This window comes from Lepidothrix coronata, unplaced genomic scaffold (genome assembly GCF_001604755.1).
Source record: "Lepidothrix coronata isolate B3197 unplaced genomic scaffold, Lepidothrix_coronata-1.0 Scaffold24, whole genome shotgun sequence".
In the NCBI taxonomy this organism is placed as follows: domain Eukaryota; kingdom Metazoa; phylum Chordata; class Aves; order Passeriformes; family Pipridae; genus Lepidothrix; species Lepidothrix coronata.
In genome coordinates, this window is record NW_016690204.1 from 389,061 (window position 1) to 407,648 (window position 18,588).

General features: G+C 48.5%; 1 protein-coding gene across 1 annotated transcript; it reads right to left on the reverse strand.

The window, feature by feature from the left end:
- Positions 1 to 20: 20 nt before the first annotated feature.
- Positions 21 to 18,237, reverse strand: TELO2 (telomere maintenance 2). Its single transcript, XM_017808666.1, has 20 exons — positions 17,920 to 18,237; positions 17,287 to 17,671; positions 16,661 to 16,729; positions 15,881 to 16,028; positions 15,404 to 15,506; positions 14,579 to 14,647; positions 13,584 to 13,725; positions 12,216 to 12,352; positions 11,384 to 11,472; positions 9,701 to 9,811; positions 9,016 to 9,101; positions 8,665 to 8,756; positions 7,653 to 7,769; positions 6,630 to 6,701; positions 5,940 to 6,110; positions 5,164 to 5,255; positions 4,326 to 4,425; positions 3,754 to 3,818; positions 3,060 to 3,175; positions 21 to 213 (listed from the first exon to the last, which is right to left on the reverse strand). Exons 1-20 carry the CDS (start codon positions 18,235 to 18,237, stop codon positions 110 to 112), a joined length of 2,586 nt encoding a protein of 861 aa, XP_017664155.1. The 3' UTR covers positions 21 to 109.
- Positions 18,238 to 18,588: the final 351 nt, after the last annotated feature.

The following is an 18,588-nucleotide window of genomic DNA, read 5'->3' on the forward strand; positions in this document are numbered from 1 at the left end:
CCTTCTTCCTCTCCTCCAGCCAGGTGACTGCTGAAGAGGCCCCAGCAGTGCCCAAACACATCCAGCTGGCAAGAGCACGAGCTAAAGGCCACTTCTGTTACCATTTCAGCTAGGAAGGGACAGCTTCAAGTTTCTTTTTCAGGTTCTCCATGAGCAGCAAGTTCTGCAGGGCCAGCCTCCTGCAGTCCCCATCAGGATCTTTCTCCACCATATCTGCAAAAGAAGCAGCTGCTGAGAGATGGAAAATGGGCACTTCTCACTATCACTGACAATCACAGGACTAAACACAACAGCATTTGCACCTGTGGCTGGGCTGGAACTGCACTAGGCCTGAAGGCAGAGATGCACAAACTTGATCATCTAAAGCAGCATGAACTCAGACAGGCCCTGAGTGCCACACAGGACAGTGCGCTGGTCAGTCTTGTAGGAGAAACAAATAGTTGGGTTGAAACACTATAGACACTGTCTGATCCTGGACTCCATGGGATAACCTCCGTGCCAGAATTTGTACTTCTGCCCTCGAGCTACACATAACCTTGGTACAGCTGAGCTACAAGCGTGAATGCAGCTTGCAATTAGAAATCCACTTTCTCCAAAGCCTAAAGTCTCCATTCTGCCATTACTCCAATCCAAAATGGTCAGTGCTTCCTCCTGAATTTGGGGTCATGCTGCCATTCCAATGGGGAAAGGAGGCAGGCCCCAAGGTTCAGCACATTCTCCATTCTGAGAGACCAGTCCTCTGATAAATGAGTTCTTCCACATGTTATGCAGCACGTTAGGGCAGGCATGAGGCTGTTCCCAGCAGCTGTTATTCCAGGGGCCCTTAACAAGCCTGCAAAGTAACAACCAGGATGCATGCAGGATGTCTGAGCAGGGGAGCCTGGAAGAGCGGGGAGCCTGTGTGAGGATATCCTGTACGCACGAGCCCGTGCTAGGAGCCCGGCACTGTCAGCCCAAACACATGACTCATGGCCATGGAGTGGGGCTATTTATAACACAGGGAGAGCTGCCCCGTGCTGCTTCCATGCTCCCTCTACAGAAGGCAAAAGGGGAGGTTACAAGACAGACTGGAACAAGCTCAGAAGCTCACAATGCTGCTGGTGCTGTTTCTGTTCTGTGAGCCTGGACCTGGCACTGCTGGCACGGCAGGGGAGGCACAGGGCACCGGAGTATCCTTTGGGTCCTGACATAAACCACACTTAGCCATGACACAGCTCCACGGCACTTGCAAGGGGTGGGGAATTCCCTCAAAGGCAGCTGCTGAGGAATCAAAGGAACTGTTTCCTAGAAGAGTTTAGGTATTCCCTCCCTCCCCTAGGAATGATCAGGCTGCTCACCAGTAGGTTCAGCATGGCACTAAGGGCAACAATGGACAAGTGCAAGGTGGATTCTCACCTCTCCCCCCAGCTGAAATGTCCCAAAGCATCCAGTAAGCAGACAATGCCATGACAGTGACTGAAGTAGTTTCTTAGTCCACACTGTGAACAGTTCTGGTGACAGCCCGCAGGCTGAAGGGCAGACACAGTGCCAGGGTCACTACAGCAGTCTGTGTAGGCCCTGGTGTAACAACAAACTGAAGCAGATTTGTGGATTTCTACTCAACACTTCATGGATAACATTTCCTATCCCAGTGTTCATCATTGTGCTTTGGCCATGGCAGGAGAAAGGCAGGGCTTTAATCTGAAACCCAAAGCAGTCACAAGGCTCCTGTGCAGGGCAGCTTGTCACTCCCAGCTACAGCACAGCTAACACACACCACCTCTTGCAAATCTTGTCTGGAAGAGTCATGAAGAAACAGCAAGTTCGTGACCTCGGACCTGCAATTCAGGCACAGAAGGAGGACTCCAGTGTCAGATTTGACCTGTAGGATCAGCAGGGAGGACCCAGTGCCTCCCTGTGCAGCCATTTTACCAACAACCTTAGAACAAACAGCAAAGGCACAGCCTATGAAGCTGGGGTGTTCCAGGAAGCAGCTCTAGAAGCCCTTTAAATTGCACTTAAATTGCATCTGACCAGAGGTGGAGCTGAGTTGAATTCTTTAAGGTTTTTGAACGATTCCTACAGCAATTTTCCCTTCTCTGGTATTACCCACAACTGTGATCTTGCCCTGCGCTCATTTCCACAAGGATCAATTATGTAGTTTTCCTGCAAAAGCACTACATGTAAAGAGATGGCTATTACACTCCCTACAGCCATGAGAAGCTACTACTAGTTCTCTCATCCTCCTCCTCCCCAAAATAACTCATTAAAAACAGATTATGCAGCTCCTCATGCTGGAAATGCATTCCTGAAAGGCTGCACTTGGTAACAGCAGTGTTAACTGTAGAGACAAGCAGATTCCTGAGAGCACACCATGTCATGGGAAAAGTGAAGTCTTGGGCCCCACAAGGCAGCTCTTCCTTTCAAAGGGCACAGAGCTCCCCAACCTGCCAGGATCAGAGCCTGGCTGGGTCAGTGTCGCTTCCTGCTTGCTCCCTGTGGGAAGCCACGCACCAAGAGAGAGAATAGTGAAGGAAACCAGACCAGGGAGTCATAGGAATCACCCTGAGAACACAGTGGAGGCTTCAGCATTAGTTCCTCTGTTAGCTCCAGCTCCCTGCAGTACCTGAGCACTGATCTGTGCAGAACCCGAGGACACAGCTTGTGTTGACCTCGAGTGCACTGGGCGCAGTGTAGATTGTTCTTTCCATCAGCAATAGGAAGTGAGAGATGGAGCCATGCTCATCTTCCTCTTGATTTTAGCACTAACAATCCCCCCTCCTGGGTGGGTGGTTGGATGCTCAGACAGAGAAAGGAGGCCCAGAACACCTCTGGGAATTTTTTTCATTGGCCTGTGAGGACAGTCACAGTTTGAAATGCCACACACAGCTCTTGGCTTATGCATCAGGTACCTGGGTACTGAACCCCTGCAGTACACAGGGTGCTCTGCCACTTGCTGATCACGCAAATTTCTGGTGCACAATGCCAGGGCATCACTGCTGCCCTCACAATCAAAGAGATGCTGCACACAGACTGCACCACTAACCTGAAAAGCACTGGTCTACCCCACCATGTCTTACCTCCCAGCCAGGACTGAGTCTCCAACAGCTCCTCTGTCATGTCTGCCAGAAGCAGCTCTGCAGGGACACTGAGGAGCAGGGAGGAGATACAGGACAAGAGGCCCTGGCGCACATACCTGTGGAGAAGAACTGGTTAGAGCCTGCACCTTGATTTCCTCACCTCAGGAGCTCTCCAGTTTCAAAAGGTATGATGACTTTTGCCACATTCCTGCTGATTAGTGATGTAATCATGCACCAGCTAGCAGCGTGCCCACATCCAGAGCCCCTGGCATGCTGTGGTGCAGGAGTTTGGTGTAATTGAGAGCCCTGGACAAGTCTGAGATCAAACTAGAAACTGGATGTTTACAGCCTTTTGGCTACATGTCTTAATTCCTTTCCAAGGCTGAATGCTAGAATTGAATCTATAGTTTTCTGAGCTCCCTGAGTAAACACAGATGAAACCATCACATGGACAGGTGGTCAGGAAATTTGTCAAGCTTTCTATAGGTAACGGCTGTACTACCACACTGGAAGACATCAGCCAAGTTCATGTGTTGGTCTGGCATTACACTCAGCTGGAGGAGAGCAGAGACTTATTGCATTAAGTCTCTGACACCCTGAGTCAGGTGCTAGTCTTGCACAAAGACAAACCATGGCTGGAGACTGGCTCACAGCTGATCTTTAAAAATGAAAGTACACAACTAGAGTAACTCACGAGTCCGTGTGGAAACGCAGAGTCCAAACAAACTCCAGCAGTGCCTTTCCCATTGCTGTCACTGCCTGCAAAAGAGGATTGTGACAGCACTGAACACCTTCCCATCCACACCACCCCACAGAGACACACTGCTCACAGAGTCACAGCATGTCCTGAGCTAGAAGGGACCCAAAGATCATCAAGTCCAACCCCTGGCCCCACACAGGACACCCCAACAATCCCACCCTGTGCCTGGGAGCATTGTCCAAATGCTCCTTGAACAAAGATTTTGTAAAGATCAGGGCTACAATTAAATGCATTTTACAGATGAGGAAACTTTGGCAGCAAATTGAAATGATGTGCTCAACCCCCCAAAGAAGCTCACAGTTTTTCTACAAAAGATAGTGCAGGGGTGGCTTGAATCCAATGTCTCTTTTCTGACTGATTTGTCTCAGCCTCTTTCACAGCTTCTCAGCCCACACAACAGCAGAGTTGCTGCCAGCCCAATGCAGCAGGCCCCAGAGCACTGCTGTTCCAGAAGGCACCTCGAGTTCCCAGGCTGGAAGTCTCCCCTGCTCTCTGCCCTTCCTTACCACAGCGTTGACGGCCAAGTACATCAGCACTGCTAAAGTGTGGACCAGCCTTCCAAGGACTAAGTGATCTTCCCCCAGGAGATCAAATGTTGTCAAAGGCCTGCAAGACACAGAGTTGTGCAGCAGTAAGAAGGCTGATCAGTACATCTTTGGAACAGCTGGGGAGTTATGCAGGGGGAACTGTCCCCCTTAAGGCTGAATCCCTACAACAGTCATTGTACAGTCACTACCAGATTAACACAGCCCATGGCTGTTTGCTCTCATCTTTTACCCCAGTCCAGTATCTCCCACAGCAATATCCTCTACTCTTACACCAGCTATCACTCATTTCAACAACAGGCTTACTTGGAAAGACCTGCAGGCAAAAACTGCCCCCACTGCCATACCCTTACAACTAGTATTACAATAATCCTGATTATCATGGAATCGATTAATTGGCCTTCTTAGGTTAGCAAAGACTTAAGGAACTGACCATGTCCTGTGTCCTATACAGGCTCCACCTGAGACAGAGTTAACTTTGGTTCCAGACTGCAGTCTGAGCTCTGTGGTTTGTGTGAACCTCCCACAGTGGAGGCTCAGCCAAGACAACTGGTGTGGTGCTGCCAAAATCACTTGTCTGTGAGATTATCCCTCGTGATGGATCTCATTTCTTCAGGGTCCTACACACTCCTGCCCCACAGGCCTTTCCAAGCTCTGTGAATGACCCTGGTGTCAGTGCAGTGTCACTGGGCTCCTGCACAGCTCCCGGGCTTTAGCCTGCTGCTCTGAGGCAAGAGAACAAGCAGAACGGTTCACTCTGGCAGCTGCCATACCCATACCCCAAGGTGTTCACACTCACCTGTCAAAGTGCTGAAGCAATGGAAAGAAGAAGTGCCCAGCAACAGAACTGAACTGGTTTGGGCTGGAAGTCGGTTCCATGTGACACTGACACTGTCCAAGAGAAAAATGAAGTCTAGACATGAGATGCAGCACCCAGCTCTTCCACTTCACTGGACACTGCCATGACAACAGATTCCTTGCAGCCAGCCACTGCTTGTAGACCCATGGCTACCAGTTTCCTGACTGGATTGCTCACTTCCCACTTCAGATCCTCTCCACATCTAAACATTTCAGTACAATATAGCTCAGTACTGGTGGGTTAGATATAAGGAACATGAACATGCAAGGGATAAAGGAGTTTTGGAAAGCAAACTCTCCAGGCTGAACCACAGGGGAATTCTGGGAACTAGGAAACTGTCATCAGTTTATCTCCCTGGAAAATAGGAAGGCTGAGGCAGTCCAGTCGAGAGGCAGCTAGTCTGGGATCTGTGAGGTGCAGTCACAGCTCCCTGCAGCGGCCAGACAAGCTCAGAACAGCCACTATCCCTCAAAGCCAGGTAAGGAGTTCTAGGTTTATTTTCCTCTCCCTGCTGGGAGAGGACTGCAGGAATTGGTACTCTGCACCAAAAGATTCAGCCAGATACCAAGATACATTTATATTAGTAGTTACAGAGTTTTCCTTTGGACTGGGCCCACTTTCATGGGTTTTTGCTCTTTCCAGACAGAACTACAGCAGGTCTGAGTGTCCCTATTTTTGCTGGATTTGACCTTAGTTTGTTTCTGCCCTGGCCTCACCGTAGCAAATCTCCGAGTCTTGCTTTTGATCCTCTCATCAACAATTCTTCTCCAGTCCTTAGAGCTGTCATTTCCAGGAAGGAGCTGGATACGAGGCTTTTGGGCATCAGAATGCTTGGGCTTCCCATGGAATTTGGGACAGGACAGTTCCTGAGCTGCCAAAACCAATACCTGGATGAAACAGAGAGATGTTCAGTTAAAAAGGGGTAACCCCTAGGGAACAACAGTCCCCTGCACCCAAACTGACAGGAGCAACAAGGCAGAAAGGCACAACAGGTTTAGAGTGAAGAACAGCAGGGAACTGAACCCCAAAAGCCACCTGGCTTCGAAGCACTGACCAAGCACTTGGTCACTGAGCCCTGAAGCAGAGCAGCAGCTCCTTCAGACAGAGGTGTGGAAGGAGTCGAGGGTAGATTTTCATTCAGAAAAGGCAGACAGAACAGGCTGATGAAGGGAAAGGAAACTGGCTTCTCCCAGGCAAATGCCCAACAAATGCTCTGCGTTCTTGGGGGAGGGATCCCTGTGTCATGGAGTGTAGCAGGGTTAGGAACAAGAGGGGAATGCCAGGCACAAATACAAATGTAGAGATTCCCCTGCCTCTGCCTCCTCCCATGAGGAATGAAAGGTAACCCCATTACACCTCAGCACTGGTGCAACAGACAAAGGCAAGTGGGAAGTGAGAACACTCACATCAAGGATGTCCATGCGCTGACGGAGACTGTAGTTAAGAGAGTAGAACTGGGAGGTCAAATACTTTGAAACCTGTACAGAAAAATCAGGGTACAGTGAACGCAGACCTAGGCTGGAAACAGCCTTCCCACTAACTCTAAAAGCATTTCATTTCACAGGGCCCGCTTCCTGTGAAGTAACGGCAGGCTTCCAATGGAAGGGAAGAGACATGCTGTGTAAACAGGGGAAATTCAGACACTTCCAGGTTCTCCCAAAAGAAGTAAATGGCAAATGGGACTTTCTAATTTTTCTGTCCCTCCTATACAGAAGTACCCAAAAAACTGCCATGACAGCTAGCAGACCTCACTGTGGCCTCTCTGTACTTAAAGAGGGTTATAGGAAAGAGAGAGGGAGGCTTTTTACCAAGGCCTGTACTCATAGGATGAAGGGTAAAGGTGTTAAACTGGCAGAGGATAGATCTAGATTGGATGTAAGGAAGAAATTCTTGGCTGTGAGAGTGGTGAGGCCCTGGCACAGGTTGCCCAGAGAAGCTGTGGCTGCCCCATCCCTGGGAGTGTTCAAGGCCAGGTTGGACAGGGCTTGGAGCAACGTGGGCTGGTGGAAGGTGTCCCTGCCCATGGCAGGGGGTGGAACGAGGTGAGCTTTAAAGGTCCCTTCCCATCCAAACAGTTCTGTGATTCCATGATTACAATCACCAGTGAAGTCTTTCTCTCTAGAAGCCCTCTGTGCCTCAGCTCCCCTCTATGTCACACCCTTCAGTACAACAAGTCCTTATCTAACCTGCCTTGTCAGGTACACTCTTACCAACAGCCTCAAACAGTCCCTCCAGTCTGACAGTTTTCTCTTTCCTGTTGGTTCAGTCACTCCTTGCAGATTCTTCAGCTGCATAAATGTCAGACCTGATCTACCTGTTCTACCCCACTGACAAGGAGCTGCCTCTATCAAACCAGCAAGAGACTTCAGCTGCTTCCAATTTTTGCCTGTGCCTCAAATGGAAAAAAGAAAGCAGTAAGAGGGACTCACAGGTATTGGATCTGTGGTTAAAACAGCTACTTGAGCTCTCTGACGGAGCTCCACAAAGCCTTCAATGCAGGTCTTCTCCTCCAAATGCAATAATATTTTTGCCAGCTCCACACTAACCTGCTCAAAATATGAAAAAAGGAATCAAATCTCTGATGGTGGGTTTTTTTTTCCCTCATGGCCTTTACACACCATTTCTAATGTTTAAACCAAGACAATCCATATAGGCAACATGTCCATCACTTAGGAGGGAGAGAAAACACATTAAACCAAATGCCATCAAGACAGATTTCTCAAAACCCTGAGCAACCCCCGTGTCTGCCAATTCTCTGTCCAGATTCACTTGGGCTTTCTGGAGAAGTGGTGGCATCATGATATAGGATAGCTGATGGGTTAAGGGTACAGGACCATACCTCTCCCGTTTCTCAGCCTGTGTCTCTGCCACCTTCAAGTGTTCACTAACAGGTGGTGGTGAGCATTCTTTGCACAGTGACCTTGTCCCAGGTTCCTCTCACCTGAGCTTTTCATCTTGACCATACAATCCAACTATTCCCCTCAGAAGACATTATGCTTCTACAAGCAAAAAGGGAAAGTCCGTTTGATTTTACCTCCCTTTTTGTTGGGGATTAACAATTAAATTGAATTTAATTTCAAAATCCAACATAGTTGCTCTGTAATCTGCATTTCTGATGTTTTTCCTGCCCAGCACAAACCATGGAGCTTCCTCATACAGGCAAGCTCTCCTCGCAGCACATTTCATTTTGAGTGCTGAAGCTGCTGGATACCATGGGGCTGCCAGCACCTTTGCTAATTCTTTGTTTCTTTGTGCTCCAGAGCCTCACCTTCAAGGCAACTACTTCCACCTATTTCCCTTCCCAAGTTGAAAGCTTGGGAATGTGTACCTTAAACCCAGGTACACATTAGCCTGGCCTGCTGCTCCACTGGCACATCTCATCTCCTCATGACAGCCCTCTGGTATTGCAGCCCACTGGTAACCTGGGTCCTGCTACTTCACCTCTCTTGTTGCTGCTGGATTCCTCCGAATCAAGCTCTCAAGAGCCTTGACTGTAGCCTCCCATTTGTCCACATCTTCAGATCCTGTCAGAACTGAAGGTAATCAAAAGACAAACAAAAGTTATTAACTCTGCTGTGCTTGGTGTACATACCCCAACTTCCTGCTGCCAATGGTTTGTCCTGGTACAGGCAGGTACCACTGACCCAGCATGACCAGCACCAGGAACTAAACTGAAACTACTCAAAAATCCTACAGCTTCTTCAAATTAGCTCAGAAAAAATAAACCTGCACAGAGATCACTATTCCCACACCTGGTAAGAACGGATGACGACTCAGCCCAAAATCTCCTACCTTCAATGCAGTCTCGGATATACACAGGAGCCTTAATCTTCAGCTCTTTATCCTCTGACATGTCATAAGGGATGAGGTCATCATCACTGGAAAAGAAATAAAGGCAGGGGTTGGTTTATGGGGTGCAGATGTTCTGGCTTTCCCCAGTTAGACACAAAGAGAAAGAACCAGCACATACACTGCCATAACACCACCACTCCTGCATCACCCAGCAGCACTGCTGAAGCCTGGCCTGAGAGGGGTCCTTAGGAATTCTAGGAATTTCTCAGGGAAAAAGCAGTTCTGTGACCAGATCTGCAATTGGATCTCCTGGTCGAGGGCAGGAAGGAGTCAGGTGACCAAGAAGCTGACTCTTGAGATTTCTTTATATATTGACATATGTATTGACATATTTCTTTATATAGTGACAGAATATGGCAGGTCCACTATTAAAATGGGTAAATACATCCACAATGTCCAGGAAACATGTATCTAAGTCAAATGGAATACACATGGTGGTTGCACACAATGTGGGCTGTGCTTAATTTATTGACTCAATTTCTTATGCAAAGCCCTGCTCTGCTGCAAACCACTCAGCTCAACAAGGTCAGAAATCACATTTGCCAAGAAATGCAGGTACTGATAGCTCCCTTCTCCCCACATCTGCCATTTATTTTCCATTTCCTCCCTGTTTCTTGCCCCATACCTGTCAAGCTCAGCATCTGACTCCTCATCTGGCATCACAGGGGCTGCTGTCTGGGATTTCTTGTTACTTTCTGGTACCAATGGCAGTGCAGCACCTGCTTTCTCACTCCTGCTGTGAGGAACAAGAATTTTTAAAATAAACACAGTAACAGTCCTTACTCACAAGGAAGAAACTCCCTACCCCACCAACCCCTGGTGCCTGAACAGAACAGAATTGCTGCAGTCTCACAGTCAGCTTGGCAGGAAAAAAGTCCTGGGAAGGAGAATGAGATAAAGGGAGAAAAGCAGAATCTCTTAACAGAAGAGCAATGAATAACAAAAATTAAACTGGCTCATTTGCTGTGTTCCCCTGCACTCCCCTGTACCTGGGACTGCTAAGGAAAGATTGTGATAGCCAATTACACTGACCTGCACCAGATTTGGAGCTGTGAATGAAACTGAACTAAGTTTAGATCGGATATTGGGAAGAAATTCCTGGCTGTGAGGGTGGTGAGGCCCTGGCACAGGTTGCCCAGAGAAGCTGTGGCTGCCCCATCCCTGGAAGTGTCCAAGGCCAGGTTGGACAGGACTTGAAGCAACCTGGGCTAGTGGAAGGTGTCCCTGCCCATGGCAGGGGGGTGGAAGGAGATGGGCAATAAGGTCTCTTCCAACCCAAACCATCCCATGATTCTATGAAATGGGAAAAAAACATTTTTCACTATTGCTAATAGGATGAATACAATAATTGAGAATATTTTTCCTGTGTCTGTGTATTTCTGTGGACTTTGCCATTGTCCTTTCATCTCTCTGCTTCTCAAAAGATGTCTATGCTGGTCATGCCCCTGGAACACGAGCAATAAATGTTTTGTACTTCCCTGGAGTGCTGGGCATCTTCATCTGCTAATAACATGAAGTGCTTCATTGCTCTGCTGATCAAACTGAGTGCTTCCAAGAGCCTCAGCAGATGCCCTGAAAGTTCAGAGCACTGACAGATGCAGCAGATTTTTGTCATGGCTGGGGGCACATGGCCAAAATGCCACATTTCCAAGATGCAAACAGAAACCCCCATTTAATTGCACTCAAGGGCACACAAGACCCCTGTCGCAAGGCAGAAATTGTGTGAACAGTTTCTATTGCATTTCTGAGATTTCTCCCCTGGCATGGCTGGGTGCTGATAGTAAAAATTACTGCGCCACTAAGATGGCTACCCTAGCTAAAGTTAGAACAAAGGTGGATTCATGCCAGATGCCAAGGAGGAGTTTTGGCAGGTGAATAAAGTTTTCTCATCTCCTATGACCACCTGTTGTGGTCCAATTAGCAGTGGACAGCAGAGCATGTTTTCCTTATGTAACCAATGTAGTGTGAACAAGAAACTAAGCGTCATTACCACTATATAATCTTTTTCCTAATAAACCTGACATATTGCCTGATCACATTGATCCTGGAGCAGTCTGTCCGTTCCCTTCCATCAAGAGACCCCCGCACCACAGTTTCACTATGTGCACCTATCAAACAGGCTCTTTTAATACATGCTACCATCGGAATTATGAATTTAATATAACTACACTGCACTGTAAGAAGAAGGTACATTATAATGCTTAAGAACATACAAAACATCTTGAATACTGTACACAGTTCTCACTTGTAACTCAAAAAAGACATGGAGAAGGGCAAAAAGATGGCATGAACAGTAGCCATAACTTACTCATCACCTGGAAGGCTGGGGACAACACACAGTGGTGGAGTCTGCACCAGAAGGGACCTCAATTCTCTTGTTTCATCATCTTCTTCATACTAGACATTCAGAATAACTGTTGCGGCACTCTTATTTATTGCAAATATGCCCAGCATACAACATTTCACCCTTGTACTGCACATGGACTGAACCATGAGCAGATGAACCCCCACCAATTCCATTTGTTTCAATCCCTGTACTGCCAGCAGCACTGTATTTATTCTGCATAGGTAATCTTTGTCCCTGTATTTAACAACAGTACCTGATCACACCTTGTCTGAATGTTATTTCCATCTTTAAAACATTTAAAAAATGGCAGTGTGACATGAGGGATGCTGCAGGCTTTTAAAGAATTAATGTGATTTAATCAGATAAGTCACAAAAACTCTACTGGAAAGAGTAGAGCATGTATCTCCACATCAGTTTTGAAAATCCCAACTCAGAGCAGGTCTTCCCACCATATCAGGGACTAAATGCTCACTACTGGTTTAGGTTTGAAGTTCCCTCTCAACTCCTATGGGTCAGATTCTGATTCCCTCATACAATGTGGTAAACCTCTTTTATTACCAACAGTTTACTCTGAACTCTGTCAGCAGATTGGATTCCTAAGGTCACCCTCAGCCACCCGACCATTTCCTATACAATTGTTTTCTGTAAACAGATACCCTCTCTTTTTGAAGGTGCTGCTGCCCCTTCTTATTTCCAGACAAAAAAAGTGCTAAAATTCCCTGATCACATGGTTTAAAGCTTTTATTTCCTCTAAGCCTCACACATCAATCATAAATTTCATTAAAACCTTCACCTCAAACTTCAGGACAGGCCCCTCCGTGTTTATTTTAGAGCTGATGCTCTCTGCCACCACCATTCCCAGACGCCGGAGCTGCGGCAGACTGCTGTCCAAGTGGCACTTCACACCCTCCATCATGCTTGTGAGAAGCTCTGAAAAAAACAACCAACAAATGGTGCATGAAACAGTGACAGAAACGAACACCCATCTTTCCTGAGGGCAGCTTTACCCACTCACCACTGGGCAGAAAGAGCCCATGAACTGTGCCTTCCACCTCTGCAGTGGCAGCACTGCCCTTCAGCATCAGCACAGGAGGCCCTGGCCCTTCCATGGGGTACAAAGTCAACAAAACATTACAATATATTCTGAATTTGCAATATTTTGTTTTTTGCTGAAACATAAAAAGGATGGTAAGTCAAGTTAATCTTTAGTTTGGTTTTAGAGTTCTTTGAAATCACTTAAATAAAAAGCCATGTTTTGAGGAAGCTACAGGTTCTGACCAATACAATAATTGGAGAGAGAGATTTCCCCAGCCACCTGGGTAAGTTCAAACAGGCAGATGACACAAGTATTTCTCAGCCCACAGAAGATGCTGGCTGCCAGCTTTACCAGGCAGGCTTACTGCTGTCAGACTAACCTCCATCTCAGAAAGCTTATTTTTCAAAAGCTGTCAGATAAAAAAACTGACTATAAAACTACAGTACTGTTAGTACATATCAGGTCACTTATTCATCTAAAGAACAGTTAATTCCAGAATGAAAGAGATGAGCAAGTCTTGAAGGCAACCTTTGCACCCCCCATGAGCCACACACACAGAGAAGTAACTCTAGACATTGTACAGCACTTTTTTTATTGCAACAAAAGCAGAGATTTTAGACCAGGACCCCAGTGAGCTCCACACTGTGTGAACAGAAAACGGGAGGTCTGTGCCAGTGACTCACTATCCCTGCTCAGCCCAGGTGAGCGGAGCAGTGACACAGAGAAACGCAAATGGACAGTCAGACACCAACCAAACCCTCAGATACCTTCCCCATCCCCTCTGGAGCTGTACCCATGCTCCACGGTTAAGCTCAAATCACACCATTCCTCTCACTAGTCCCAGAGTCAACCCTTGTTTTCCTGTGACAAAACTTTGGGGTTCCTAAACCACTGCTCAGTTAAGACCCTTAGGGCAAAGATAAGCTTCTCCAATTCCATAACTTAAAGCTATGCACTTGGAATTATATCATGTCAATGCAAAAGAGGATTCCAACAGGTTACCCTGTTTGCCAAGGAGAAGGTGGGGCCATTGTGCTTATCCACAGATCAGAATGAGATCTTTTTCTACTCCTAGTAAGACTCTCTGCTAAACAAATCTAAGCTCTGCTTCTCACAGGACCTCACCTTGTCTGCAGCTCTCGATTTCAGGCTCCTTCAGGTGGGAGAGGCAGATGAGGATGGCCTTGCTAATATACAGCTGCTGCTCGGGTGGTGAGTGTTTCACAGCACTGCTGCTGCCCCAGGTCTCCAACAGCTCCTGCAGCACCTGAATCAGAGAACTCAGGCTGGCCTGAAACGGATCTTTTCTACACAGAAGTAATTTCTTGAAGAACATTTTTAGTCTCCCTACAAACAGAGCTAACTTTGTACTTCAGGGCCCAAAGCATACTGTGGTTGACCACCTAAGAACTCCATTTGACCTTCATTTAAGATATTGTTAAATATAATGGGGTTTTAAATTTAAAAATTATAAATGTTTATTTCTGATAAATAAATATTATATGCAAAGCAATGTGTATTATTTTCAAAACTCAGTATGATAGCATGTTGTTTTATCTGGTTTTAGTCCAATTTTAAATAGCTTTCAGTACTTCCAGATCATTTCAGAACATGTAACCAGTGGGAAAAAAATTATTTGACAAAATGGTAGAGATTTCCAGATACGCAAATTTCACAGAAGTTCCATCACACTGCTGACTTGGAGAGGGAAAATATCTGCCATCCCCACTGAGAAAAATGTAGATGAGAGAGATTCTGAAGCATCAACCATTTGGCACACAGACAGCTCTCCACCAACTTGATCCCTTGCTGCCACCGGCTCAGCCACACAAACAGGGTGAGAGAGGAAGCTGAGAAGGATAGAGGACATGGAACATCAGTCAGAACCCAAGCCTCATTAGTTTTGCTACTTGGAAGTTAAATACGAAAAACTAATGCCAGCAGCGCAACAAGCTTTGATTTGTGTACCACTATTTACTTGTGATATGTCAGGGCTTCCCTCGCTCTCATCAACAGCAACAAAAGGGTCTTGGAGAAGTACCAGAACTGTGCACCCCTCAGACACACAGAGCAGAGTGTTCTCCATCAGACACCTCACCAATTACATTGGTGATCCTTACTCTGAGCAGCAGGGCCCGCCGGAGTCTGTCCAGGGACAGGTACCCAAGGAGGTTCTGCAGCACCGCCGTCTGCAACGAGAACCACAGCTCTTGCTTTAACTGGGCACAAAGCTGTCACCCAGCACAGACAGGGCTGTGTTTTTACTACATTAAACTTCATTCTGACAACATTCAGAGACAGAAAAGTAAACAAATTTTAAGAAACAACCAAACACACATATGCAGTTGCTGATGAAACACACGGGAAGGCACGACAGGAATACAATGCAGTGTTTTCACCAATAAAACCAGCACAGTCCCAGGCAAACATAGAACTCACAAAGTCTAGAGAACATCTCTCACAACAGTAGCACAAGCCACAGAACACTTCCTAACACCTCGTGACAAACTCAGGGGCACAGGAAAAAAATCAACAGTCCTTGCCTCATCTCTTTGATCTAATTCTTATCTCTGAGGGTGGGTTATGGCTGTTTCAGTCTCCTCTTTCAGATTCTAAATAACTGAATGTCTCCAGCTCCCCAGAACACTGAAACCATGTGCAAACAACCACTTGGTTCCAGAGAAAGAGTACAGTAATTCTGCCAATCACCATCAACCCTGAGCGAGCACATGAACTCCATGATTTCAAAGCAACCATTCACCACTCCCTCCCCATAACACTCGTGCTCAGCTGTCCGTGAACAGCTGCACATATGTGGAGAGACTGAGGGCTCATTTTGGAATAAATTCATCTTACTCAGGAAGAGCAAGAGCTTCGCTAAAAAAACCACATTGGCACTGGGGAAAACCAGGCACTCCTGCAGTGCTGTTCCCCACAGTCCTCACCGTGTGGCCATACTGCAAGAGCAGCACCTTCTGCGTCACCACAAACTGAGCCTTCTTGTTCTTCACAACCAGGTTCCCCAGTAATCTGGACAGGACATCTGACCTAGCGAGACAGGTCAACAACAAAACATCAGGGATCCATGCAATTGCTGTCATGCTGCTCCTAATCATAGGAAAAACTGAGAGCAGCTATTTGCAACCAAGTCTCTAGAACACCCCTAAACTCAGTGAGCCAGTAATGGCAAAGAATGTTTACACTTGTTTTTCCACTGCAGGCCACAATGTAGATCCTTAAGGAATGGTGTAGGTTCTACCTGAGAGGCAACAATCAACTACTTTACCCCTTGAGTCTCTCAGGAAATGGCACTGTAAAAAACCACCTATACAAACACAGCACCTTTCAGACACTGATTGTGCAAGTATTTGTGACAAAATTCCAGCCTTTGCTCTGGATCAGGGAGAAAGCAGAGCTCTTACCCAGGTGCTCTCTGCACAAAGCCAAGGACCACTGCCTCCATCCAGCGCTCTGGCACACACTCCACCAGCCGCCAGCAGATCCTCTGCCAGATGCAGTCTGACTTAGTGAGCTCTGTCAAGCGGGGCACCAGAACACCCAGAATCTCCTCTGTGGCAGAAGAGAAAACAGTAAATATCCCAAGAGGGCAGGACTGGGGCAACGGCACTCAAGGTCAGCCTGCAAATTTCAATATCCTGACAACATGAAAAACTGCAATGTACAGTTTGCAGTTCTAAATTGCTCCTGCAGTAGAAATCATAGAAGAGAATCATGGAATCACTTAGGTTGGAAAAGCTCTCTAAGATCATTGAGTCCAACAATAACCCAGCAGTGCCACCACTACACCATGTCCCAAGTGCCACACCCACAGAGCTTTTAAATCCCTTCAGGGATTTAGTGACTGCACCACTGCCCTGGGCAGCCTATTCCAGGGCCTGAAGTTTCTCCTGAAACCCAATTTAAACCTCCCCTGGCACAACCTGAGGCTGTTTCATCTTATCCCATCCCATGTTTCCTGGGAGCAGAGCCCGACCCCCATCCTGATCCTCATCCTGATGAGGATGCTCTCCCTTTCAGGTTTTAAGAGAGCAGAGGGCAGCCTATGCAGCCCAGCTCAGGACAGCTCCAAATTAACTGGTCAGTCTCCCATTCCTTCCATTGGTCATCATCAAAGCCATGGTCCCGCACTAATACATTAAAACACTTTCCCTCTCCCCAAAAGAGCATTGTAAAACACTCACTTTGCCTTCCATGAATGCACACCTTCCCCAGGACGTGAGAAATAAAAGAGATGGAGCAGTCCAAGCCACCTGGGATAAGAGACAGGAGCTTAACAAGCGCATTGCCAGCATCCCCCAACCAACCTTCAGGAGGAAGTGCAGAAACTTCTGCAAGTGCTGAAGCCTGAAAACACAGATTAACTTCTTCTCTTCAAGCATCATCTCTTCCTCTGTCCACCACCTTGTGCCTTCAGGCACCAACCAGCACTCAGTATTGTTTACACACAGTGACAGGCAGAAGGCTAAAGCAGCTCAGTCCCAACTTTTAACAAGACAGTAACAAAGTCACTGGTTCATTCAGCACCATTTAAATCTCCCATACAATTCCCTCAGCACACACCAAGTGACCCCAACTAAGCTTTAGGAACAGACGCTGCTGCTTAATTGCTTGTAGGATTGCTACTTTCACTGGGATTTCAAAAGGCCTCAGCTATCTTCCTCATCCCTGGGATCTTATGCTTTTAGGATAGCCTGAAGAAGGAACATGAGGCTCTGCAACACTCATCATATTTCAAGCAGCAGCCAAGGGGTCCACGCACAAAACACTTTTTCAGAAAAGTCATCCCTCCAGCGCAGTCCTTCCTTACCTCGCAGAGAGTCGGAGATCATCTGCAGCACCTGGAGAACTGCAGCTCCCAGGAGAGGGAAATAGTTCTGCGGGAAGAACACCGGCGGGTTTTCCCCCTGGAGTTTATTGCTCACGTGCTCAGGCAAACACACGATTCTGTTGAGCAGGGCGTCCTGCAGCTCCGGGCACCCACCGTGCGCCTGCTGCTGACACCCGTCCCACAGCAGCGCCGACAGCCGCCCCTCCCGCAGGAACCGCTCCAGCATCGCCGCCGCCTCCCTCGGCGCGAGCCCGGGGCTGGAAGAGAGAGACTGCTCTAAGTCCCTGCCCCTCTCAAATGGCAAAAATAAAATGCGCGTGCAATTGCTTTTCACTTGTGGTCTCACCACTGAAACACCGCTGCTCTGTTAACACTGAATTCTACTCAACAATCAAATTAAAACCAAAGCGATTTTAATTCCTTTGTATCGTCTCCAAACGCTTCAGCACATTCATTCAATAACCAGGCCTGAAGGAGCCCCGCGACTGCGGGACGCCCCGTACCGCGTGTGGGGTGTGCGGGGGCTCAGGGCAGCGCCAGGGCTCCCCGCGTCCACCCCCATCCCCGGCGGGCACCCCCAGGCCCCCGCCCGCCTGCCCTGGGGGGCCGCACTGACCCCGCGGAGCCGAGGGCCTCGAGCAGGACGCAGAGGGCGAGGCCGGGCGGGCCCTCGAGGAAGCAGCGTTGCCACTCGCCGTCGGGCCGCGCCGCGCCGGGCGCCCGGGCCAGGCTGCGCAGGAAGGCGCCGAACTGCGCCCGTTCCCGCTCCCCGAGCGCGGCTGGGCCGCCCGCAGCCGACAGGGCGGAGAGCACCGCGCCCAGCGCCGCCGCAGGGCCCTGCCCGGTGCCCTCTGCGGCCCCCGCCCGGCCCAGCGCCGCCGCCGCCTCGCGCAGGGCGCGCTCCAGCCCCTGCCCCGCCGGCGCCGCCATGGCGCTGAGGGAAAGGCCCCACCCCCCACCTTCGGCGGCCGCCAATCAGCGGCGCCCATGTGCCCCGAGCACAGCCAATCAGCGGCGCCAGCCCCGTAGAGCTGCAGACAAGCCCCGCCCCTCTTCAAGAGCCCGGCGCCTCCGGCGGCGGAGGGGCTGCGCTGAGGGAGAGTCACGGGACGGGCCGAGCTGAAGGGGACCCACAAGGATCATCGAGTCCAACCCTCAGCCTGCACAAGACCATCCCCAGGAGTCACAACATGTGCCTCAGAGGATCATCCAAACCCTCCTGGAGCTCTGGCAGCCTTGGGGAGCCTGGTCAGTGCCCAACCACCCTCTGGGGGAAGAATC

Bases quoted from the DNA above. Each gene is read 5' to 3' on its own strand.
- TELO2 (XM_017808666.1), bottom strand. From the start codon at position 18,237: ATGGCGGCGCCGGCGGGGCAGGGGCTGGAGCGCGCCCTGCGCGAGGCG. The intron at 8,757-9,015 runs GTAGGAGATTTT...GATTACCTTCAG, and splicing joins TATCCGAGACTGCATTGAAG to TTCTGACAGGATCTGAAGAT. The intron at 214-3,059 runs GTAAGACATGGT...CTTCTTTTGCAG, and splicing joins GACTCAGTCCTGGCTGGGAG to ATATGGTGGAGAAAGATCCT.